Source organism: Lepidochelys olivacea (genome assembly GCF_965140295.1).
Source record: "Lepidochelys olivacea isolate rLepOli2 genome assembly, chromosome: 5".
NCBI lineage: Eukaryota > Metazoa > Chordata > Testudines > Cheloniidae > Lepidochelys > Lepidochelys olivacea.
The window spans coordinates 41289150-41315502 of record NC_140415.1 but is presented as its reverse complement, the minus strand read 5'-3'; the positions used below and the strand labels follow the sequence as shown (position 1 = coordinate 41315502).

Below are 26353 nucleotides of genomic sequence, written 5' to 3'. Positions count from 1 at the left end.
CCGCTCGCTGCCCCAGCTCACCTCTGCTCCGCCTCCTCCCCTTAGCACACTGCCACCCCTCCACTTCTCCCCCCCCACTTCCTTCCTTCCAGGCTTCCCGCGCCAAACAGCTGATTGGCGCGGCAAGGCTAGAAGGGAGGGGGGGAGAAGCGGAGCGGCGTTGGCGCTCTCAGAGGCGGAGGCAGAGCAGACGTGAGCTGGGGCAGGGAGCGGTTCCTCTCCCTACCTCGATATAACGTGGTCTCACCTATAAGACGGTAAGATTTTTTTGGTTCTCGAGGACCGCGTTATATCGGTGTAGTTGTGTACTATTAATCTTTCACAGGCACTAAAAGGCAAAATTAAAAAAAACAACATCTCTTAAAGCTCCTCTCTTACTGACGCACCAAATTGTACAAGCAAAGCTATGGGTCATTTTTCATACACTCACCTGCTTCTGAAGCCACCTTTCTCGCTTTCTTTGTTTTTTCCTCAAATTCTTCAACTTGCTTCTCTCTCTTTTGCTTAGCTTTTGATTGACAGCAACCAAGGAAAAATTGGCAGGCTGCACAAAATCAACAGATGTGATGTGTTGCTGTCCAATGTCCTCTTCTACAGCAGTCACAGATGAAGAGAGGTCCATCATGAAAGGCAGTTGGTCAGCAGTGGCACTCCCAGAACATTGATCAGAAGCTTCAAAACAGCAGTCACATGCTGTCTCTCTACAGGTTAATGTATTGCAGGAAGTAACTGAAAACTCTTTTGGTAGCTCATCAGTATCAGAATTACACAGGCCCTGAAAGGAATTATTATTTCTACTGGACTCTAATTGCAAGCTACCTCTTGAGTAAATGGATTGTGTTTCATTTTGCCTGTGGTAAATAGGCCCCTTACTGGAAACTCCATACAAACTAGGCAACAAGACAAGTCTCTCTCTGATATTCAAATCCAAACTATGTGTTTTTCTATGACAAGTTTTTCTAGTGCATCTCTCATTCACAGGCCATGAAGCAGAACGACTTTTTTTTTTATTAAACACTTTCAAGTGCAGTTTTTTATTGTTCATCTCAAAGCTGGTTGATCTCACCTCCAGGCAAAGTGCTTCTGTTAATCTTCCAGTACCATTCGTGTTTTTGGCCATGTATGAAAGCCCTTGATTTCTGGGTCCCAAAATTCCACCTGTCACGCAGTGCTGTATTTTGTTATTAGAACCAGATGGAAATTTGTAAAGTGACATCTGTTTTACTGATGATCTCGCTAATCTAACTGAACAAGCTGGCTGATAATCAATCCGACTCTTGCAGAGATGTATATTTGCCAACAGGCCACAAGAACATCTTGTATGGCTGACAAAGTTAAACCCTCCCAAACGGGCTCCACAGAATGGGCAGTTCAGTTTTCCAATCATCCACTCTGCCTATAGAAGAAAGAAAAAAAATGAATTAATTGTAAATAAAAAAGAAAAACTGATAGATTATTTTTCCTCCAATAAAGGGGTCCACTTTTTATTTTGCAAGTGACAAAAAACAGACTGCACAGTAAAAACAAAACCAAACATAAATCAAACTAGACCTTTGAAAATGGTCCTTTATAAATGGGGGAGGGGGAGAGGGCGAGAAACAAAACCTCTAGAAAGACAACACATTTCAAAATATAGCTGCTTAAAAATATTCTTAAATATTTCTAGAAATTTTGTGGATAGAGTGAGGATGGTACTGTATCATTAATAAAACATTAGATTCTTTAAAATGATTAAATCAGTCCACAAAGCTAATTGTGATTTAGCAGGTATAATTTCACAGTTAAGTTTTCTGGGTGTTGATATACCTATTGCATACCAAACACAGTGGGAAGAGATTTCCCACAAAAATGAATAAAGCTGCACATATCATAGAAATTCAAGAGAGTTATTTTGTACTTTAAGTGACAATGTAAGGTACAAGCACATACACTAAAAATGAGAAATCCATACCAGAACTGGCATCAGTAAAGGTAAGCTGAACACTGTAGGTACTAAAACACATTCTCTAAGCAGTGAGTTTTAACATGAAGTTATTAAGTGAAATTATCAATAATATTTTATCATTATTACGTCACGGCTTCCTTTTTTAAGGGAAATACATACCAAAGCTCCAATCCTGCAAACACTCATGCACATTCATTACTTACGAATGGAGTAGTTCAAATCAATATATTAATTTATTCAATGGAGCTATTTGTAACATACGTTTTAGTGTTTGCAGAATTAAGGCCCAAGTGATTAGACAATATTATAGACATAAGCTAGATATTTCTAACTTAGGAACCTAAAGTTATATTATAGGAGGAGCTGGTAGCACTGCCTATTATTAAGGTTGCCTGACACTTCCCATTATTCAGCCTGTTGCTTATAACTTTGACAAACTTTGGGCAGAAAGTTTCTGCCTCAGGCTGAATTGTTTTGGGAAGTTCCAGCCAAAAAGGTATGCCCTTTCAGGGAACAAGGTTAAGGAAAAATAAATTGTTTTACAATGTTAAAAATTTTTCTGGAGACCTTTTCTTTAACAAGCTCTAGTGCCTCCATGCTTTAGAGTAGTGAGAGCAAAGAGATTAGGACTGAGAATTGGGGAGCGGGTGAAAGGAGAGACAGATTTTGATAAGGAGCTAGGCTGCAGAGGGACAACTGGAACTAGCTGGACAAAGAAACTAAGAAAAGAAGTCAGGGAGGGGGAAAACAACTGGAGTCCAGGGGGGAGAGGAGAGAGTTTGGATGAGGAACCAGGAATGGAGGAAAGGTGACAGACTGGGAGAGTGGGGGTAGACTGGAACTCAGATGGGACTCAAGGGGAGAGTAGGACTGGCTGAGCAAAGAGACTGGAACAGTGTTGAGAAGCCTGAAGAATGGAGACAGACTGGTGAGGCAAGAGAGCATGGGATTGGAACCAGGGCTGAGGAAGAGAGGGGACTGGGACAGAAACAGGTTGGTGGTGACCAGGCAAAAGCGGTCAAGCTTAGGGAGCAGACAGAAGGGTCTGTGTCCACTAGAACACACTTCTCTGTAGAGTGTGGAAGGGAACCCAAGATCCCAGAGTTCATCATTTCTCTGCTGTCCCAAATAAAGAAATATCTGTGAAAATCAGTGACAAAGTGTTTGACTCATCCCCTGTACTGCCAGTCCATGTGGATGATGAAAACCTACTGCTGCTGTGAGTTTTGGTTAGCTGAAGTGACAGAGGTCTGTGCAATAGATAAAATGGTTACCTATTTTTTGTAAATGTTGTTCTTCAAGATGTGTTGCTCAGGTCCATTCCTTTCTAGGTGTGTGCATGCACACGTGCAAAAGTTGTCAGAGACTTGTGCCTTAGTGGTATCCGTAGAGTCAGCTGTGGTACTCTCTTGAGTGCTGAGCTCATGCATCGGTATGTTAGGTGCCGCCGACCCTACACCCTCTCAGTTTCTTCTTGCTGGCAACTCCAACAGAGGGGTAGGACGGCGGGTAATGGAGTGGACATGAGCAACACATCTCAAAGAACAACAGTTACAAAAGGTAGGTAACCGTTTTTTCTTCTTTGAGTGCTTGCTCATATCAATGCCATTCTAGGTGACTCACAAGCAGTATCCTAGGAGGTGGGCTTGGAGTTAACAGCTTAGTGGCTTGTAATACTGCCCTACCAAAGCCAGCATTGTCCCGGGCCTGCTGGGTAGGTGTGTAATGGGACATGAACGTGTGGACGAATGACCAGGTAGCCACCCTAAAGATGTCCTGGATAGGCACTTGAGCCAGAAAAGCTGCTGAAGAGGCCTGGGCCCTGATCGAGTGAGTGGTTGCAACTGCCGGGGGTGGCACTTTCACCTGATCATAGCAGTAGTGAATGCAGGTGGTGATCCCAGAAGAAATTCTTTGAGTGGACACTGGGCGACCTTTCATACTGTCGGACACCACGGCGAACAATTGCGTCAACTTGCAGAATGGCTTGGTTCTTTCCATGCAGAAGCGAACATCCTCCTGACAACTAGGGAATGCAGCCTATGCACCCCCTCCTCCGACTTATGCGGCTTTGGAAAAAAGACAGGTAAGAAAATGTCCTGGCTTCTATGAAACTGAGAGACCACCTTGGGCAGGAAAGCCAGGTATGGCCTCAGCTGGACTGTGTCTTTGTAAAAGACCATATAAGGCAGTTCCGAGGTGAATGCCCCAATCTGAGAGTCCCAGAGGGCAGATGTTACTGCAATCAGGAACGCGACCTTCCAGAGGGACGGGGAGGGGGGCGAGAGGAGGGTCGGCTACAAATTGCAGGGTGTAACCCAACGGTCCAAGGTTAGCCGAGACCAGGCCGATCAGAAGGGAAGGGGCGGTCAAGGAAAGAGAGGGAGGGTGGATCCAGTGAAGTGACTGGGGCATCATCCTTGAGCGCACCCTCAAAATGACTGCATCTGGCCTTCCCAGTTTCTAAGAGGGTCAGGCTGAGCAGATGAGCAGGAAGATGATGGGTGTCACCGCGTAGACCCCTTGCCTCTGCCTTTGTCCTTTCTCCTGTAGGAACCCAATCGGGGAGTTCCCCAGGACCTAGACTGTGGGGGTGGAGGAGGCAGAGGACGGAATGGCTTCCTGGCCTGCTGAGGAATGTGAAGGCCCAAGGAGCAGAGGGAGGCATGGGAGTCTTTAAGGACATGGAGCCTTGAGTCCATGAGCTTGGAGAAAAGCTCCGTCCCCTCAAGTGGGAGGTCCTGAATAGTGGCCTGCATCTCCTGGGACAACCCAAAGGACTGCAACCAGGAGCTGCACCTCATGGCCACCACGGAGGTGACCACCCTGGCCACGGAGCCAGTAGCATCCCAGGCCATTTGGAGGGCTCCCGCCCGCTGTGCCCTTGTCCACCAAAGCAGCAAACTCCTGGGCTCGATCTTGTGGGAGGGCCCCTTTGAACTTGTTAAAGGAGTCCCACAGGTTAAAACTGTATCTGCCTAACAAGGCCTGGTGGTTAGATACCCTGAACTGCAGGCTGAACGTTGAATAAATCTGACATATAAATCAAGTCTCTTGACATCTTTGTTCTTTGATGTACCACTAACATGGCCCTGCCTGTCCCTTTCGTTCACAGCGGACATGACCAGTGACACCACTGGAGAGTACATGTAGAAGTATTCGAACTCTTTTGCAGGGACCTAATACTTCTTTTCCGTCTTCTTAGATGTCAGCGGAATGGAAGAGAGGGTTTGCCACAGTGATTTGGCCATTTTAAGGATCCCTGGGTGGACACGCAGCGCAACCTGGGCCAGCGTGGAGGAGGATATAATGTTAAAGAGGTCGTCAGACTCCTACGTGACCTCCTCAATCTGTAGGTTCAAGTTAGCAGGCATCCTTTGAAGGAGGGCCCAGTGCCACTTGAAGTCATCGGGGGGACTGCCCGTTTGGGAGGGACCTGCCACCGCAAGGTCCAAGGATGACGACTGCACCACCTGTGGAGGAGCAGGTTCCCCCTCCCTCTCCGAAGCAGCCAGGAGGGCTGGTGGGAACACAGGACTGGCATTACTGGCACGCCCCACGGCTACCAATATGGCCATTGAGCAGGCCACTGTTCCTGCTGCCATGTTGTCACTGCAGGTGACGCACTGGTCTCATGAGTCAGTGGCCAATCACCTCTTCTTGACAAGGAGCTGAACTCCCAGTCCATCTCGGACCACTGCCCTTCCAGCAACCAGGGCAGAGTCATCGAGGCCTGAGTCTGCTGATTGACTCTGGTCTGCAACCAGCAAGGTGAGGGTGAGGAATGACACCTGCCTGATGAATGGTACAGGGGAAGGGGACCAGTGCCGTCACAAGGAGCGGCCCCACCCAGGCAGGGACCAACATTTGGGAGGCCGTCTGGGCAAAGGTGACCTGGGCAACAGCGATCTCTGATGGGAAGCTTGCCAGTACCAATGGTACGGGGACCGGCGCAACCTGCTGCCAGTGGTGCACTCTGCACTGATGCCAAAGTTCTCGGCATGGTGTCCGAGTGGGAGTGCTGCACTGCAGGATGAAGCTCAACCTCCAGGAGGAGGGCCTTCAAGTGGATATCCCACTCCTTTTGGGTTATAGGTCGAAAGTTTTTACAGATTCGACACTTGTCTTTTCTATGGGATTCCCCCAAACACTTCAAGCAGCTGTCATGGGGGGCACTGATAGGCATCGGCCTGCTGCATGGCGAGCATGGTTTGAAGACGGGAAAGCGGGGCATGTCTCGTTCTGGGACGAAGTCCCAGCCGGGACTCTAACTACCAACTAACCTAACTCTTAACTTAATGGCTAACTAAGTACCTACAAAGTATATACAAAGAAGATAACAAAGGCTGTAAAGAACCGCTAATGCTCTTGCGATCTGCAACACAGGGAGCTCCAACCAACCATCACAGGCAGTAAGAAGGAACTGAGAGAGGGTAGGGTCAGTGGCACCTAATATACCAATGCATGAGTGCAGCACTCAAGGGGGTGATACCAGTCAGCTCTGTGTTTTTGGGGAACCAGGGCGCAGTTTCTAGCCTGTCGGACTCATGAAAGACACACACCCCCGACCAGTGTCTTCTTGAACCAAAATCGATCAGAGAAAAGGCTTGCAGAGAGCAGTGAAGAGCGTTGGGAGACACACCTAGACCCCTCCTGACAAGGGTGACAAGATTAAGACATCTCCATTAGCATGCAGAATAGAAAACAGAGACAACTCCCCTAGCCTCATCTGCGTGAAAGATGGGACAGGGAGACCTCTCAATTTGCATACAGAATGGAGAACAGAGAACCGCACTGAACTCTGGGATCAGAAAAACAGGGAAGCATGGCATCATGGGAATCTCTGCTCCAGATGTTAATGAACCTATGCCTGCACACACGGAGCTCAGCAATTATCAGATCAATTCTAGTAATAAATCCTTGATTGATATCCAAAATACTGAAGCAGCCTAGTTGTATTGTGAGCTCCCTGGAAGAAAGCACCACCCACAGCCAAGAGTGATCAGTTCCTATTGTCTAGCCTAAAGAAAACCCTTAAGTCATCAGTTTACCTATAAACAAATCTAGTGTTCTCCCTTGAACCATTGTATTTTCTCTACAAAAATCCCTACTTACCTTCCAGTTCGTGGTCTGATGCTTAGATTCAAACTATGCATCAGTTCCACTGAGAGTCCATCTTCTCCTGACTGATTGTGCTGGGGGCTCTGCCTGTCTCCAGCACTCAGGACCCTGAGCTACCACCATCATCTGGGAACCCCGACCAGTTCAAGCCTCGTGGAGTGGCTGAGATCCCTCTCTTTCTCTCTCTCTGTTTTCCTTTCTACCTCAGGTATTAACCTTTAATAATGTATGGTACGTTGGTTTAGCCCTCCTTGTGTAGTTATCACTATTATTCAATAAATAACTTTTATGGTTAAGCTGGTTGCTTCTCTCTCTCTGAACTTTACTCTTTTGTGTTTTTAGCTTCCCGCATTTTCTCTGCAGCAATGCTTCTTTTACCTAAGCTAAAGATGCCTGTAGCGCCCAAAAATACTGTGGGGTTTGCTCATCAAGTGGGTTACTACCAGTACAATTGTAACATGAAAACGGAATACGGACGTGTTAAACCTGTGGCACATAAGAGTTGGGGCAGCTGAAAGTGCTGCTCAGCCCAGCCTATTGAGACCAGGGGCACATAAGAGTGACAGCTTGCTTAACCCAGCCCATTGCGTACAAGGACATATGAGGGGATCAGCTTAAGAGTGCTGATTGCCCAGTCCGCTCAGACGTGTGTATGTGTGCGCGCACGCCCACACACACACACACACAGTTCCAGGGCTGGAGGAACCCAGTCCTGGGAAACCTAGGTCCTGTAGGATTGCTCCATTGGGCAGAGACTTGCAGAAGGAAAGAGTAGAGCTCCATATGAACACACAAGTGGCATAAGCAGTACATTAACAGAATTACAGACCCCCGAGAAGAGTAACCCTAATAAATGAGCATACCCCAAAGTAACATCTGGTAACAGGGGTGCCACAGCCAACTCTACTGATCCCGCTAAGACAAAAGTCTCTGACAACTGTGCATGTGGCATGCACACACCTAGAATGGAATCAACATAAGCAAGCACTTGAAGAAGAACTAAAGGTTCCAACCCCGTTGATTAATCTTGTGAGTGTCAGTATGATGCCACATGATGGAATTATTGATTTTTCCGTCTACTTTTTTTAAAACCTAGGAGATTACAAACACAAAAACCTGTTAAAAGATCATCATTAAGGTTACAAAGTCAAACACTCAAAATTAGGAAATGACTGTGCAACCTTAATTTGTTCCCCTTATGCACATATATTATGAAACACTCTTTAATTACATGATCACATACTATTGTTTTCATAAGACCCATGTCTCATTCAGTGCAATAGACTGGACGGTACTCACTTAATAAGTACCTATTTAATATTTTGTTTCCTCCTCATTGTTCAATGTGTGGCCTCATTGCCTTATTTGTTGAACACTATCCAAACCCTGCTCTGAAGACAGAATTATTAATTTCCTCATAGGTTTCCTTATACTGTGCAACACTACGGTATCAGAATGCTTCACGAACTTTAATGAATTTATTGTCATAACACCTTTGTGAGATGAGAGGTTATTGCCCCATTTCACAGATGGCGGACTCAGGCACACAGAGATTAAGGTCAAAAGTATCCACTAATTTTGGACGCTCAATTTGAGACATGTATGGCCTGATTTTTCAGAGTACTTAGCATGATACAGTACTTCATATGTTCAAAGCACAGCTCCTATTGAGCCCAACTGCAGCTGTGAGTGCTCAGCACTTCTGCAAATCAGACCAAGAGTCTCAAGTCAGGCATCCAGAAAATGAGGAAACAGTGGCCACCTGTGAAAAGTTTGGTTTAAGTGACTTGCCTAATATCACATAGGAACTCTGTGGCAGAGACAGGGATAGAATGCAATTCAACTACCTTAACCATGAGACCCGCCCTTCTCTTCCTGCAATCCCTTGCCTCATTCACTACATTCAGACTTTTGCAACAAATGAGGCAGGGGTCCTCCAGCCACTAATCTCCTTCACTTCACAATCCAGATTCATCCCCAGAACAAGTCTATCCTGTGCACTGAATGAGTCAGGGTCTTGTGGAAAAGAATAGAGTGTGATCATGTAATTAAGGACTCTTTCATAACAAAGGGGGCCAAATTAAAATTGCACAGGCAACCTTAATTCTCATATTTCCTAACTTCTGAGTGTTTGACTTTGCACCTTTAATTTTCTTTTAATGTAGTTTTGTGTGTGTAATATCAAACACTCTTAGCTGTTTATGACAAAGTGCTAAAATCCAATAAAATTCTCCCCAAAATGAAGGAAGCTATCAATACTGATGGAGTCCCAAAATCAGATAGGATAATCAGAAAAAGAAAACCATAGGCCAATATCACTGCTTATAATTATCTATTAAATAAATTCCACAATATTAGCTACTAAACTCAAAGTAGTAACTCAAAGAGGATACCCCGGATGAAGTAATCTCTTGATAAAAGTTGTCAGAGATTATTTCTAGACGATATATGAACAGTTAAAGACTCAGAAGAGCCAAAGACTATCTTTTCACTAGATTTATAAAAGGCTTTAGATTAGCAGGAATGGATCTATTTTCTATTTGCTATTCACTCCCCAATACAGACATCAGGGCAAGATTTTAAAAAAATCAAAATCTCTCCTAAAACCCCATGCTAGAGTTTTCACAAATTATATCTATCCCTCTTCAATCCCGTTCTGTGGACGAATGCCACTCCTTGTTAACAGCAGGATTAGAACTACTAGCCACAGTAATCAATCCCAACAAAAAACTAAAGGGCCACATGATTAGCTGATGTAAATTGGCATAGCTCTCTTTAAATAAATGGAGCTGCTCTGCTTTATAATTGTGGATGATCAGGCCCAAGGTAAATAAATTCATATATAGCAGTCTAGGAACACAAGATTCTGTTTCTATATATTAGTATATATGCAAATAAATAAACACAATAATAAATGCTATACATCAATGGCACCTTAATACGACGGCTCTCAACCTTTCCAGACTGCTGTACCCCTCTGAGGAGTCTGATTTGTCTTGCGTACCCCCAAGTTTCACCTCACCTAAAAATTACTTGCTTACAAAATCAGACATAAAAATGCAAAGAAGTGTCACAGCACATTACTACTGAAAAATTGCTTATTTTCTCATTTTTATCATTTAATTATAAAATAAATCAATTGGAATATAAATATTGTACTTCCATTTCAGTATATAGAGCAGGATAAACAAGTCATTGTCTGTATGAAATTTTAGTTTGTACTAACATTGCTAGTGCGTTTTATGTAGCCTGTTGTAAAACTAGGCAAATAACTAGATGAGTTGATTACCCTGGAAGACCTCTCCATACCCCCAGGAGTACATGTATCCCTGGTTGAGAACCACTGCCTTAATGCACGTTATTGACTCAAGAACCAGCCCCCTTATACAAGATACCAGAAGTATATCCATCTGATACATCAGAAATGCTGCCCTGACTAATGCCTGCTGCCCCTCTTTATTCTCCAAATAAAATATCAAATGCTATGTTTATAAATCCAGGAACCTACCTTTTCTATTGCACATTTTACCCAGTCTGGAAGAGCTTCCAAGTTTATGTGCCATATATTGCAAGTATATTGAGAAGCAGCTGAATAATGTGATTTCTGTTAAATAAAGACACATTATATTGTTAATCAACATTCACCTATGTATTTGTTTCTTAGAATAGAGCTTTTAGAATCAAATACAAAGGAAATTATTAGAAAATTAGGTACGGGAGATAATAACTGTTTAAAAAAATAAAGCACTTCATGGCCCGATTAATTTAGTTACTAACAAACTGCTAACTCCATAGATCCTGGTGCACCCACTGAACTTGTAATCAGGTAACTGCTTTAAGTAACAGTGTGCTTCTGGTTCTGCAGACAGTAGACAGATTCTCTGACACGTATTCCTTCGTACCATAGAGAAAATATAAATAGCTAGTTTTGCCTTTTTTTGATCTGGCAGAACAATGTTTGACCTTGTCTACACTACAACCAAGCATATTAGGACACTAATTTTAAAAATAGTTTCTCTGCCAGGGCAACTTCTGTCTTATATATTTATATTTCTTTCTTTCGTCTGTTCCAGAATAGGCCACTGCATAATCTTAAAAGTAGTTTTAAAATTATTTTTCTAAAATGCTGGTTATTGTAGTATAGACCAAAGTATATTACTGTGTTACTATGGTAATAATGTGAACAACCAAAAAGAAGAAACAAAATTGTAATGAACAAGTGTTTGTAACTAAAAATATTTCCAGACAGCAACAGAGCCTCAAAACTGTTAAAGTTTTACTAATGCACTTTAAGTAATTATAATCATCCACCCACCTTTCATTCTGAAGTTGCTGGATATAGGACTAAGCCATTGCAGCATGTATAAGGTATGAAACTCAGCAGGACAGGTATAGTTCTACTGCACTGGAAATAGGGGAAGGGAGGAAGTACCACAAACATGGCAAATGGATTCCTTACACTCAGATCCTCTGTCCATTAGTGGAGGAGCTCCGGAAACTACAAAAGTTGCTTTGCTAATGCACTGCTGACTGGAAAGAATAGATTCTGGCTTCTTCCTGAGGTCCACTGAGAAGATCTGCACAAAGTCAATTTACTCCAGTTTTGCACAAGAGTCAGGATGTCTATCTAAATGTTTATATCATGTTCATCAACTTGGTATCTGGTCTCAACATTTGTTCCTAAAGTTTCCACCTCTCCAAGTCTTCTTTACTTATTATTTAGCTGCCATTATGTGTTCCACCATGAGTTTGAAGTGAATGCTTTCTCTCAGGGTATGTCTACACTACGGAATAAAGTCGAATTTATAGAAGTCGTTTTTTTAGAAATCGGTTTTATATATTCGAGTGTGTGTGTCCCCACAGAAAATGCTCTAAGTGCATTAAGTGCATTAACTCGGCGGAGCGCTTCCACAGTACCGAGGCTAGAGTCGACTTCCGGAGCGTTGCACTGTGGGTAGCTATCCCACAGTTCCCGCAGTCTCCGTTGCCCATTGGAATTCTGGGTTGAGATCCCAATGCCTGATGGGGCTAAAACATTGTCGCAGGTGGTTCTGGGTACATATCGGCAGGCCCCCGTTCCCTCCCTCCCTCCGTGAAAGCAAGGGCAGACAATCATTTCGCGCCTTTTTTCCTGAGTTACCTGTGCAGACGCCATACCACGGCAAGCATGGAGCCCGCTCAGGTAACCGTCACCCTATGTCTCCTGGGTGCTGGCAGACACGGTACGGCATTGCTACACAGTAGCAGCAACCCCTTGCCTTGTGGCAGCAGACGGTACAGTACGACTGGTAGCCGTCATCGTCATGTCCGAGGTGCTCCTGGCCACGTCGGCTGGGAGCGCCTGGGCAGACATGGGCGCAGGGACTAAATTTGGAGTGACTTGACCAGGTCATTCTCTTTAGTCTTGCAGTCAGTCCTATTGAACCGTCTTATGGTGAGCGGGCAGGCGATACGGACTGCTAGCAGTCGTACTGTACCATCTTCTGCCGAGCAGCCATGAGATGTGGATGGCATGCAGTCCATCTGCACCGTCTGCTGCCAGCCAAAGATGTAAAAGATAGATGGAGTGGATCAAAACAAGAAATAGACCAGATTTGTTTTGTACTCATTTGCTTCCCCCCCTCCCCTGTCTAGGGGACTCATTCTTCTAGGTCACACTGCAGTCACTCACAGAGAAGGTGCAGCGAGGTAAATCTAGCCATGTATCAATAAGAGGCCAGGCTAACCTCCTTGTTCCAATAAGAACGATAACTTAGGTGCACCATTTCTTATCGGAACCCTCCGTGAAGTCCTGCCTGAAATACTCCTTGATGTAAAGCCACCCCCTTTGTTGATTTTAGCTCCCTGAAGCCAGCCCTGTAAGCCGTGTCCTCAGTCGCCCCTCCTGGCGTCAGAGCAACGGCAAACAATCGGGCATCTGAGAGTGCTGTCCAGAGCAGTCACAATGGAGCACTCTGATAGGGCTAAAACATTGTCGCGGGTGGTTCTGGGTACGTATCGTCAGGCCCCCGTTCCTTCCCTCCCTCCGTGAAAGCAAGGGCAGACAATCATTTCGCGCCTTTTTTCCTGCGTTACCTGTGCAGACGCCATACCACGGCAAGCATGGAGCCCACTCAGGTAACCGTCACCCTATGTCTCCTGGGTGCTGGCAGACGCGGTACGGCTTTGCTGAGCAGTAGCAGCAACCCATTGCCTTCTGGCAGCAGACGGTGCAATACGACTGGTAGTCGTCCTCGTCGTGTCCGAGGTGCTCCTGGCCACGTCGGCTGGGAGCGCCTGGGCAGACATGGGCGCAGGGACTAAATTTGGAGTGACTTGACCAGGTCATTCTCTTTAGGCCTGCAGTCAGTCCTATTGAACCGTCTTATGGTGAGCGGGCAGGCGATACGGACTGCTAGCAGTCGTACTGTACCATCTTCTGCCAGGCAGGCAAGAGATGAGGATGGCTAGTAGTCGTACTGTACCATCTTCTGCCAGGCAGGCAAGAGATGAGGATGGCTAGCAGTCGTACTGTACCATCTTCTGCCGAGCAGCCATGAGATGTGGATGGCATGCAGTCCTTCTGCACCGTCTGCTGCTAGCCAAAGATGTAAAAGATAGATGGAGTGGGTCAAAACAAGAAATAGACCAGATTTGTTTTGTACTCATTTGCCTCCTCCCCGTCTAGGGGACTCATTCCATAAAGTCACAATGCAGTCACTCACAGAGAAGGTGCAGCGAGGTAAATCTAGCCATGTATCAGTCAGAGGCCAGGCTAACCTCCTTGTTCCAATAAGAATGATAACTTAGGTGCACCATTTCTTATTGGAAGCCTCCGTGAAGTCCTGCCTGAAATACTCCTTGATGTATAGGCACCCCCTTTGTTGATTTTAGCTCCCTGAAGCCAACCCTGTAAGCCGTGTCATCAGTCGCACCTCCCTCCGCCAGAGCAACGGCAGACAATCGTTCCGCGCCTTTTTTCTGTGCGGACGCCATACCAAGGCAAGCATGGAGGCCGCTCAGCTCACTTTGGCAATTAGGAGCACATTAAACACCACACGCATTATCCAGCAGTATATGCAGCACCAGAACCTGGCAAAGCGATACCGAGCGAGGAGGCGACGTCAGCGTGGTCACGTGAGTGATCAGGACATGGACACAGATTTCTCTGAAAGCATGGGCCCTGCCAATGCATGCATCATGGTGCTAATGGGGCAGGTTCATGTGGTGGAACGCCGATTCTGGGCTCGGGAAACAAGCACAGACTGGTGGGACCGCATAGTGTTGCAGGTCTGGGACGATTCCCAGTGGCTGCGAAACTTTCGCATGCGTAAGGGCAATTTCATGGAACTTTGTGACTTGCTTTCCCCTGCCCTGAGGCGCATGAATACCAAGATGAGAGCAGCCCTCACAGTTGAGAAGCGAGTGGCGATAGCCCTGTGGAAGCTTGCAACGCCAGACAGCTACCGGTCAGTTGGGAATCAATTTGGAGTGGGCAAATCTACTGTGGGGGCTGCTGTGATGCAAGTAGCCCACGCAATCAAAGATCTGCTGATATCAAGGGTAGTGACCCTGGGAAACGTGCAGGTCATACTGGATGGCTTTGCTGCAATGGGATTCCCTAACTGTGGTGGGGCTATAGACGGAACCCATATCCCTATCTTGGCACCGGAGCACCAAGCCGCCGAGTACATAAACCGCAAGGGGTACTTTTCGATAGTGCTGCAAGCTCTGGTGGATCACAAGGGACGTTTCACCAACATCAACGTGGGATGGCCGGGAAAGGTGCATGATGCTCGCATCTTCAGGAACTCTGGTCTGTTTCAAAAGCTGCAGGAAGGGACTTTATTCCCAGACCAGAAAATAACTGTTGGGGATGTTGAAATGCCTATATGTATCCTTGGGGACCCAGCCTACCCCTTAATGCCATGGCTCATGAAGCCGTACACAGGCAGCCTGGACAGTAGTCAGGAGCTGTTCAACTACAGGCTGAGCAAGTGCAGAATGGTGGTAGAATGTGCATTTGGACGTTTAAAGGCGCGCTGGCGCAGTTAACTGACTCGCTTAGACCTCAGGGAAACCAATATTCCCACTGTTATTACTGCTTGCTGTGTGCTCCACAATATCTGAGAGAGTAAGGGGGAGATGTTTATGGCGGGGTGGGAGGTTGAGGCAAATCGCCTGGCTGCTGGTTACGCGCAGCCAGACACCAGGGCGGTTAGAAGAGCACAGGAGGGCGCGGTACGCATCAGAGAAGCTTTGAAAACCAGTTTCATGACTGGCCAGGCTACGGTGTGAAAGTTCTGTTTGTTTCTCCTTGATGAAACCCCCCGCCCCTTGGTTCACTCTACTTCCCTGTAAGCTAACCACCCGCCCCTCCTCCCTTCAATCACCGCTTGCAGAGGCAATAAAGTCATTGTTGCTTCACATTCATGCATTCTTTATTCATTCATCACACAAATAGGGGGATGACTACCAAGGTAGCCCAGGAGGGGTGGTGGAGGAGGGAAGGAAAATGCCACACAGCACTTTAAGCACAGCACTTTAAAAGTTTACAACTTTAAAATTTATTGAATGACAGCCTTCTTTTTTTTGGGCAATCCTCTGTGGTGGAGTGGCTGGTTGGCCGGAGGCCCCCCCACCGCGTTCTTGGGCGTCTGGGTGTGGAGGCTATGGAACTTGGGGAGGAGAGCGGTTGGTTACAGAGGGGCTGCAGTGGCAGTCTGTGCTCCAGCTGCCTTTGCTGCAGCTCAACCATACACTGGAGCATACTGGTTTGGTCCTGCAGCAGCCTCAGCATTGAATCCTGCCTCCTCTTATCACGCTGCCGCCACATTTGAGCTTCAGCTCTGTCTTCAGCCCGCCACTTACTCTCTTCAGCCCGCCACTTACTCTCTTCAGCCCGCCACCTCTCCTCCCGGTCATTTTGTGCTTTCCTGAACTCTGACATTATTTGCCTCCACGCATTCGTCTGTGCTCTGTCAGTGTGGGAGGACAGCATGAGCTCGGAGAACATTTCATCGCGAGTGCGGTTTTTTTTCTTTCTAAGCTTCACTAGCCTCTGGGAAGGAGAAGATCCTGTGATCATTGAAACACATGCAGCTGGTGGAGAAAAAAAAAGGGACAGCGGTATTTAAAAAGACACATTTTATAAAACAGTGGCTACACTCTTTCAGGGTAAACCTTACCCTGTTAACATTACATACATAGCACATGTGCTTTCGTTACAAGGTCGCATTTTGCCTCCTCCCACCGCGTGACTACCCCCTCAACCTTCCCCCCTCCCTGTGGCTAACAGCGGGGAACATTTCTGTTTAGCCACAGGCAAACAGCCCAGCAGGAATGGGCTCCTTTGAGTGTCCCCTGAAGAAAAGCACTCTATTTCAACCAGGTGACCATGAATTATATCTCACTCTCCTGAGGATAACACAGAAAGATAAAGAACGGATGTTGTTTGAATGCCAGCAAACATACACTGCAATGCTTTGTTCTACAATGATTCCTGAGTACGTGTTACTGGCCTGGAGTGGTAAAGTGTCCTACCATGAAGGACGCAATAAGGCTGCTCTCCTCAGAAACCTTTTGCAAAGGCTTTAGGACTACATCTAGGAGAACCGCAAATGCCAGGGCAAAGTAATCCTTTCACATGCTTGCTTTTAAACCATGTATAGTATTTTAAAAGGTACACTCACCAGAGGTCCCTTCTCCGCCTGCTGGGTCCAGGAGGCAGCCTTGGGTGGGTTCGGGGGGTACTGGCTCCAGGTCTAGGGTGAGAAACAGTTCCTGGCTGTCGGGAAAACCGGTTTCTCCGCTTGCTTGCTGTGAGCTATCTACAACCTCCTCCTCCTCCTCCTCCTCCTCATCTTCTTCGTCCCCAAAACCTGCTTCCGTATTGCCTCCATCTCCATTGAAGGAGTCAAACAACACGGCTGGGGTAGTGATGGCTGAACCCCCTAAAATGGCATGCAGCTCATCATAGAAGCGGCATGTTTGGGGCTCTGACCCAGAGCGGCTGTTCATAGAATCATAGAATACCAGGGTTGGAAGGGACCCCAGAAGGTCATCTAGTCCAACCCCCTGCTCAAAGCAGGACCAATTCCCAGTTAAATCATCCCAGCCAGGGCTTTGTCAAGCCTGACCTTAAAAACCTCTAAGGAAGGAGATTCTACCACCTCCCTAGGTAACGCATTCCAGTGTTTCACCACCCTCTTAGTGAAAAAGTTTTTCCTAATATCCAATCTAAACCTCCCCCACTGCAACTTGAGACCATTACTCCTCGTTCTGTCATCTGCTACCATTGAGAACAGTCTAGAGCCATCCTCTTTGGAACCCCCTTTCAGGTAGTTGAAAGCAGCTATCAAATCCCCCCTCATTCTTCTCTTCTGCAGGCTAAACAATCCCAGCTCCCTCAGCCTCTCCTCATAACTCATGTGTTCCAGTCCCCTAATCATTTTTGTTGCCCTTCGCTGGACTCTCTCCAATTTATCCACATTCTTCTTGAAGTGTGGGGCCCAAAACTGGACACAGTACTCCAGATGAGGCCTCACCAATGTCGAATAGAGGGGAACGATCACGTCCCTCGATCTGCTCGCTATGCCCCTACTTATACATCCCAAAATGCCATTGGCCCTCTTGGCAACAAGGGCACACTGCTGACTCATATCCAGCTTCTCGTCCACTGTCACCCCTAGGTCCTTTTCCGCAGAACTGCTGCCTAGCCATTCGGTCCCTAGTCTGTAGCTGTGCATTGGGTTCTTCCGTCCTAAGTGCAGGACCCTGCACTTATCCTTATTGAACCTCATCAGATTCCTTTTGGCCCAATCTTCCAATTGGTCTAGGTCCTTCTGTATCCTATCCCTCCCCTCCAGCGTATCTACCACTCCTCCTCTCTGTTCGCCTCTCTGGTTTTCTGGTAGGCTTGCCTCAGCTCCTTCAGTTTCACGCGGCACTGCTTCGGGTCCCTGTTATGGCCTCTGTCCTTCATGCCCTGGGAGATTTTCACAAAGGTTTTGGCATTTCGAAAACTGGAACGGAGTTCTGATAGCACGGATTCCTCTCCCCAAACAGCGATCAGATCCCGTACCTCCCATTCGGTCCATGCTGGAGCTCTTTTGCGATTCTGGGACTCCATCATGGTCACCTCTGCTGATGAGCTCTGCATGGTCACCTACAGCTTGCCATGCTGGCCAAACAGGAAATGAGATTCAAAAGTTCGCGGTTCTTTTCCTGTCTACCTGGCCAGTGCATCTGAGTTGAGAGTGCTGTCCAGAGCGGTCAGAATGGAGCACTCTGGGATAGCTCCCGGAGGCCAATACCATCGAATTGTGTCCACAGTACCCCAAATTCGAGCCGGCAACGTCGATTTAAGCGCTAATCCACTTGTCAGGGGTGGAGTAAGGAAATCGATTTTAAGAGCCCTTTAAGTCGAAATAAAGGGCTTCATTGTGTGGACGGGTGCAGGTTTACATCGATTTAACGCTGCTAAATTCGACCTAAAGTCCTAGTGTAGACCAGGGCTTAGCCTGGGTACTTAAAGAACAGTTTGGCTGACAACCTGTAGCTGATGAACTTATTATTTCAGTGCAGTACTCGCTTTTCAATGTCCCGGGAAAATTATTTACTTTTAATTGTCCTCGGTTGACATGTCACAGCAGAGCACTAGTTTCAATTCCATATTCCTATGAATGATGAAAATGGAGTTCCCTAAGCACTAATTTCTAAAGCATCCAGCATGCGCCAATGGAATACTGATGCCCCCTAGTGCTCTGACCACAAGTTCTTTTCCCAGAGGAGGTGAAACTACTCCCACAATATTAAAAATACCTGAATTATAAACTAACAAAAATATTTCAAAACCTCAAACTCTGTAGTGGAGGGAGAGAGGTAATCTCTTATAACGTGCAGTAACTTAAAGGACAGCAATAGACAATTAAGTCTCTCTTTTCTGAAGATATATAACCCTAGTCTTTGGAAACTAAAAAGTTCCAAGGATGTCTCTATAAAACAAGGCATCAATGTAAGAAAACCATGCAACAGGAAGTAGGAACTGCAAACAAGGTTAATGTACTTAACAGCAGACAGACAGGAGATTTTTGAGTGAAGGAATACATTCAATAAATATTGATGTTTTTGATAAAGAAAGAACACATCTCTTAAAACATACACCAGAAGAAAAGATATGCCAAAAATAAGATAGCTATATGGTGGAAAAGTCTGGATTCCCTTGCTCCAAACAAACTTTCTATAACACATTAAGTGTAAATGGGAGCTATGTCTACCTCAGACAGCTAAGGCCTCAGAGATGGGATGCTGGCCAGGCTGAAGAAGTCTAACAAGACTGAGGTTTTCTTATTAAATTTCCTGGTTTTCATGTGGTGATAATCGAGCCTTCCAATTTCAGTTACAACTGTGCATATCCAGAATAACTCCACGGCTTTCAAAGGAGTACTTCTGAATTTACTCTAATCTTACTGAAAGCAGAATTTGGCCCTAACTGTTCTGAGAAAAGATTGGTATAAAGAAAGATTATTCCTAAATGACTATCAAAAATGTGCATAGCAAAAAGGTTCATACAGGAATGTACTATGGCATATTTGAACAAGTTATGTGCATTATGTCTTTAACATACAAATTCACTCAAAACAGTTCTGATTATTTTGGGGGGAGATTTTAGCGCACCATCCAGAGAAGATTACTATGTCATTTCAGTAACTCTTGAAAAGTTAATTACATTGTTTAACTCACCGATTAATGTTAAGTAATTACAATTTATATATACACATTCCTTTTTAACACCAGTAACGGGATACACTACTAGATAGTCATTTATCTTTTGGTTGTGTCAAGTTTTTGTCTGCTACAGAAATATTTCAAAGGATAAAATAAATCTATAGCTAAAACATTTTTTTTAAATAGCAGCTTTAATTGTTGATTTTTAAAAATAACAATAATGCTTTCTTTTTAGAGGAGTTATTTTATCAACTATGCAGTCTGCAGAGTAACTCTTCTGGTGGAATTTTTATACAGAGAAAATAAGAAGTACATCTGCTGTACATAATTGTAGTACATTTTCCCTCTGTTAGCATTTTATTTTTCTTTCTAAGATGACAACAATAGAAAGCATTCATATTTCATTTATTGTATTCCTTTATTATTAAAATATTAGGAATCAAATAGCTTTCATAATCTCCTAAATTACTGCAAAGGTTTATACTGTAGAGAGAGCTGAGAGAATGCTAGTGCTATAGCATTTCAGAACAAATTCAAACAGTTGCATTAAAAGAATAGTTGCAAAGATTAAAAGGCTTTGGTAAGAAAATATAAAAGTTATTCTTGACAGCTAATACTATCATTTTTTATCTCTCTAGGTGTTTATGTGATGCCCATGACTGCCATCTGGAAGGACTCAAACTAAATTCTCAAATAGTGCTGACTTTGGAAAGAATTTCAACTTTCTGAAATATTCTTATTTTGCCATATAATTATTATAACGCAGTTTTAAAACTTTAGCTTCCCCTTATGTGAGAGAAACTCCTCATTTTGTGCAGAGGACTGGATTTTATTTGGGGATTTTTTGGTAAATAAAAAGGAAAAATCAAATGGCAGCATGGTCAGGCATGAAGCCTCACTGAAACTCACAACAAAAATCATACATGGGGGAAAAAATCTACCTTACTCATGAAGAAAGGTAGTAGGAATTTCCAAGTTTGAAAAAAAATGAAAAAAGCCCTAAATCCTAAATATGTTAAAAAAAGTTTCCAAGCCTTGTACACTAACTTGTACATACTCTTCTACTAGAAACAATTTTTCATTCAAAAGGCTGTCTCCCTCTCTTGCCCTCTCCCCTGTAAATTAGTCTATAAAACAAAGACCTTTAAAAACAGATTTAACAAAGAGTAAATCTTTTACATATGTACTCTATAGCCTAAAGGCATAGCAAGAAATATTCTAATGAAAGTTAAAGGAACATTGAAGAGTTTTCTATTTCTATAAGCTAACAATAAGCTTTTCTACTCAGAGATGTATATCACCTTCAAATTATAAGTTTTCAAAGCTAATTAGAGGCTACCTAAATTTAAATATTTAAATATGAAGTAAGAACATGGAATAAGTTGTTTAGCTGTTGACTAGGAGGGTTAAGTGGAGTCCATGAAAACTGGTTGCCATAAATAGCAGGTATAGTGCCAACTCTCTATTAGCAATGCCCCCAACACCAAAAAATCCAAAGCCCTTCGACCACTATAGTAGGCACAACCTCCAGTCCAAGTAAGGATCACAGAACGACTGGAATGCAGTGGAACAAGTGCAGTTCTGCTAGGCTGGAGGAGGGAGGAATGCAGTATGTGAAAGGGACACAGACCCCAGAACATATTGGAGTACAGTCTTGTGGGTGGGCCTTGGTCCACCATAGCTTGGAGGACAGTTTTTGGGCCTGGTGGTGGATATGCTACTAAACAGTGGCACTGGACAAAATTCCTACATTGGAGAGGCACAGAGCTAGGGTCTAAGGATGTGTTTCCCCCTACATCTTTCTATATCAGTGGTCACCAACCAGTCAATCCTCTAGAGGATCTCCTATTCGATTGCAATCTCAGGTGGTGCAGCAGGGCTGCCCAGACCCCACACCGCTCCCAGAAGCAGCCAGCACGCCCCGCGGCCCCAGATCTCCCTCTGTACCCTGCTCCTGCCTGCAGACACTGCCCCCATAGCTCCCATTGGCTGGGAATGGGGAACTGTGGCCAATGGGAGCTAGAGACAGTGCTTGCAGAGAGGGGCAGCGCATAGAGCCATGGGCCACCTGTCCCCTCCCAGGGGCCGCAGGGGCACGTTGGCCTCTTCTGGGAGCGGCGTGGGTCCAGTGTAGGCAGGGAGCCTGCCTTAGCTTCACTGTGCTGCCGACTGGGAGCCACTGGAGGTAAGTGCTGCCCGGATGGAGGCCACACCCCAACCCCCAGCCCCCTCTCGGAGCCAGCACCCCGAACCCCTTCCTGCACACCAAGCCACAGCCCTCACCCCCCTCCCAGAGCCAGCACCCTGTACCCCCTCCTGCATCCCAACACTCTGCCCCAGCCTGGAGCCCCCTCCTGCACTCTGCACCCAAACTCCCTCCCAGAGTCCACACCCCCTTCTGCACCCCAATACTCTGCCCCAGCCCAGAGCCGCCTCCTGCACCCCAATACCCTTCCCCAGACTCTGCCCAGAGCCCCCTCCCACACCGCGAACCCATCGGCCCCAGCCCAGAGCTCGCACCCCTCCCAAACCGCAAACCCCTACCCCAGCCTGGTGAAAGTGAGTGAGGGTGGGGGCGAACGAGTGATGGGGGAGGACTGGAGTGAGTGGAGTGGGGCTTTGGGGAAGAGGCAGGGTAGGGTTGCTCTTAAATTCAAAAGTGATCTTGGGCATAAAAAGGTTGGAAACCACTTCTCTAAACAAAGCCAATTTACTTAAGGTGTTCTCACCAAATAAGAGTTGCTACTAAGACCTCACGGTCAGATCTTAAGAAGTATTAGGTGCCCAATTATGCAGATAAGCACCTAGTGAGATTTTCAAAAGCATCTATCTCCCACTGAAATTAGTTAGGTGCCCAGGTACTTTTGAAAATCCTACTACGTGCTTATCTGCATCATACCTTTAAAAATATGGCCATCTGTCTTGCAGCCCACACTATATTTTACTTATACACACACACACAAAAGCAGTTTGGGAATTTTAGATATAGTGCATTTCTTTACACTCTTTGGGGATCATAGATCCTCACCAAATCATTACAAAGGACTTTAAAAATAATTTAACTAAAGAATTAAAGAACACAGAATATACAAAGGCAACACAAAAATGTCTTCAGAACATGAGAAACAACAAAAGTGGCATTCTGAGATGCAGTACTTAATGTACTATGAAAGACATTTTCTAATTGGGAAAACTTGGAACATATCATTTTATCATAAATTGAAGTGTGGAACCTGTGGAACTCCAGTGGAACCTCCTTGTCTGAGGAGGTTGGGAAGGTCAGGACTATAACAGGGTTTAAAAGAGAACTGGATAAATTCGTGAAGGTAAAGTCCACTAATGGCTATTAGCCAGGATGGGTAAGAAATGGTGTCCCTAGCCTCTGTATGTCAGAGGGTGGAGATGGATGGCAGGAGAGAGATCACTTGATCATTTCCTGTTGGGTTCACTCCCTCTGGAGCACCTGGCATTGGCCACTGTCAGTAGACAGGATACTGGGCTGGATGGACTTTTGGTCTGACCCAATATGGCCGTTCTTATGTAGTCCCAATGATACAGTATAGGACAGAATAAATTCTTAATGTAACCACCTACCATAACTTCCATTCTCCTCAATGAGAGTTACATGGATTTGTTGAGGAAATAATATATTCTTATCTAATCTTCTTGTGAAACAGTGAACAGGTTTATTCACATACTACTTTTCTAACCCAATAACTAAGCATGCTTCAAAAGCTATTAAAAATCCTACAGCAAAAAAAAAGGATTCTAACTGCTGTTTTGTACTTAATAATCCCTTTAGTGCTACAGTAGTTTTAAACTATTTCTTTTGAAAAAATAGTGGACCCTACTCTGACAAGTTTCTATATTAAAAGTCCTTCCAACAATCCATTTTAATCTAATCCTAAATCAGAGAGATCCCCTTTTGTTTGAAAGCCGTCAAACAGAAAAAATTAACAACCCACGCCCCCCTCCTTCCCCCCAACATCTGTAACAATACAGTCAGGGTTAATTTCATTTACACTAAGGCCACTTTACACAGCTCTGGCCATGTCAAGCAGCCTTAAAGAGGGAGCACACAATATTCACACACACATTAGGGCCCCTTCACATGATTAGATGCATGTAAAGTGGCATTATCATAAATGAAAAATCAGGCTCTCAGCCTTCCCACTACCACCAGGACCCATGGGGATAGTTGGTAAGTTCTTGGCCCAATAGCTCCATGTTCACTTACTGGCTGCCAAGTTTGCCAGGAACATTTGGGATGCGGAGGCCTGCTCACTTTCCCCAGTTGTGAGACAACTGGTGAGAATTTCCAGCCTCATATGCTGGCAAGCCAGCAAAGCCCTGTCTCCCGTGACATCGCTCCTCATCACCTTGATTGTCGTATCTTAACTGTGGGCACAGAATCTGTGACTCCATCCTGGGAGAGGACATGGGATGGAGTGGCTGCTATTGGGGCTACTTAGCTACCTTTAGAGGGTTTCACCCTTCTTAGAGTCACCAACTTTCTACTTGCACAAAACTGAACACCCTTGCCCCCGTTCTTGCCCCGTCTCCTCTCTGAGGCCCCGCTCCTCAATCACTCCATTCCCCCCCGTTGCTCACTTTCTCATTTTCACCAGGCTGACTCAGCGGGGTGAGTGCAGGAGTGGGTGAGGGCTCTGGCTAGGGGTGCGGGCTCCAGGGTGGGGCCAGAAATGAGAAGCTCAGGGTGCGGGAGTGGGCTCTGGGCTGAGGAAGGGGATGAGAGCTCCAGGGTGGGGTCAGGGATGAGCGGTTTGGGGTGCAGGAGGGGCTCTGTGCTGGGGAAGGAGCCAAGGGATTCAGAGTATGGGAGGGGGGTCTGGGCTGAGGCAGGCGGTTGGGATGTGGGAGGGGGTATGGGTTCTGGGCTTAGGGTGTGGGTTCTGGGGTGGGGCCATAAATGAGGGGTTCAGGTGTGGGAGGGGGCTCTGAGCTGGGGCAGGGGGTTGGGGTGTAAGGGCTCCAGCTGCAGGTGCATACTCTGGGGTGGGGCTGAGGATGAGAGGTTTTGGGTGTAGGAGGGTGCTCCGGGCTGGGATCAAGGGGTTTGGAGGGCGAGAGGGGATCAGGGCTGGGGCAGGGGGTTGGGGCATAGTCAGGGATAAGGATTGCAGGCTCCAGGCAGCGCTTACCTCAAGCAGCTCCCGGTAGCAGTGGCATGTCCCATGTCCCCCTTCTGGCTCCTACACAAAGGCACGGCCAGGTGGCTTTGCGCGCTGTCCCGTCCGCAGGCACCGCCCCCGCAGCTCCCATTGGCCGCGGTTTCTGGCCAATGCGAGCTACGAAGCTGGCGCTTGTGGTGGGGGCACCATGCAGAGCTCCCTGGCTGCCCCTACACATAGGAGCCGGACTGGGGACATGCCGCTGCTTCCGGGAGCCGCATGGAGCCATGGCTGGCAGAGAGCCTGCCTTAGCCCCACTGCGCCTCTGACTGGACTTTTAATGGCCTGCTCTGCTGTGCTGACCGGAGCTGCCAGGGTCCCTTTTCGACCGGGCATTCCGGTCAAAATTGGACACCTAGCAACGCTACCCCTTCTCAGCATTCCCATTTGATTCTGTGGTTGCAGAAGTGTTTGGGCTCCATTTTGCAGATATGCGTCAGGCCAGAACTTGGGCCTACCAATTGAGATAAAAATAATGTTGGGAAAAAAATCGATATATTGAGACAGCCATATTTTTATGGACATATGAATGATGAGTTCTGAGAACAATAGCCTATGAGACTCTAGGGCTTTAAATAGTGTAGTTATGGAAACCAATATGCATTTGTGAGTTTGTAACTGTATAAAATCACTGATCACTGACTGGTTGTAAAGCAATATTTAATGCTATACTGTTTATATTATTCTCTTAAAAGAATGAAAATTAATTTCAATCCCTACTCATTACATCCTTCTCCACTGGCAAGCCTGGCATTTTGGAGTGTTTCTGGTACATCAGAAAATCAATATAGTGTATTTTGTTAACTTTTCTCTTTGATCCAACATCAAAAAGATGTCAGCGGGATGGTGAATATCTTGGGAAAGACAGCTTGATAATTAACTGCTGTTGTAAAGCAGCAGGAGGTGCTCATTCATTGTTTTCTGTATGATTATTTTTAATTAAGATGTTGTGAATTCTGTTGTAAGAGACATCAGCTCTGGTGAGTTACGATATTTTTTTAAATCACATCTTCTATGCCTCACCTTTTTAAAGTAAATAGCAGCAGTCAATCTGACACGTAGAAGTATCTGGCATATATAATTTAACTTTACTTAAAATGCATGTCAGTATGAAACCCACTGTCATAAATACAAAGGGAAGGGTAAACACCTTTAAATCCCTCCTCGCCAGGAGTTCTGACCTGCATTCCTGCTCTGGTCCCAGCAAAAGCAACACACAGACAGACGGAACCTTAGTTTCTCCCCCCCTCCAGCTTTGAAAGTATCTCGTCTCCTCATTGGTTATTTTGGTCAGGTGCCAGTGAGGTTATCCTAGCTTCTTAACCCTTTACAGGTGAAAGGGTTTTTCCTCTGGCCAGGAGGGATTTAAAGGTGTTTACCCTTCCCT

General features: G+C 45.7%; 1 protein-coding gene across 3 annotated transcripts in view; it reads right to left on the bottom strand.

The window, feature by feature from the left end:
* The window catches only part of RNF180 (ring finger protein 180), a 140012-nt gene that overhangs the window by 107041 nt on the left and 6618 nt on the right, over nucleotides 1-26353 (bottom strand). For 2 of the 3 annotated variants that reach the window (XM_084629662.1, XM_084629663.1), the window contains exons 3-4: nucleotides 10575-10670; nucleotides 431-1396 (exon numbers count right to left, since the gene is read on the bottom strand). In XM_084629662.1, coding sequence (XP_084485788.1) covers nucleotides 431-1396; nucleotides 10575-10670 — 1062 coding nt within the window. The remainder of the gene's footprint in view (nucleotides 1-430; nucleotides 1397-10574; nucleotides 10671-26353) is intronic. The other variant, XM_084629664.1, reaches the window with a different exon arrangement.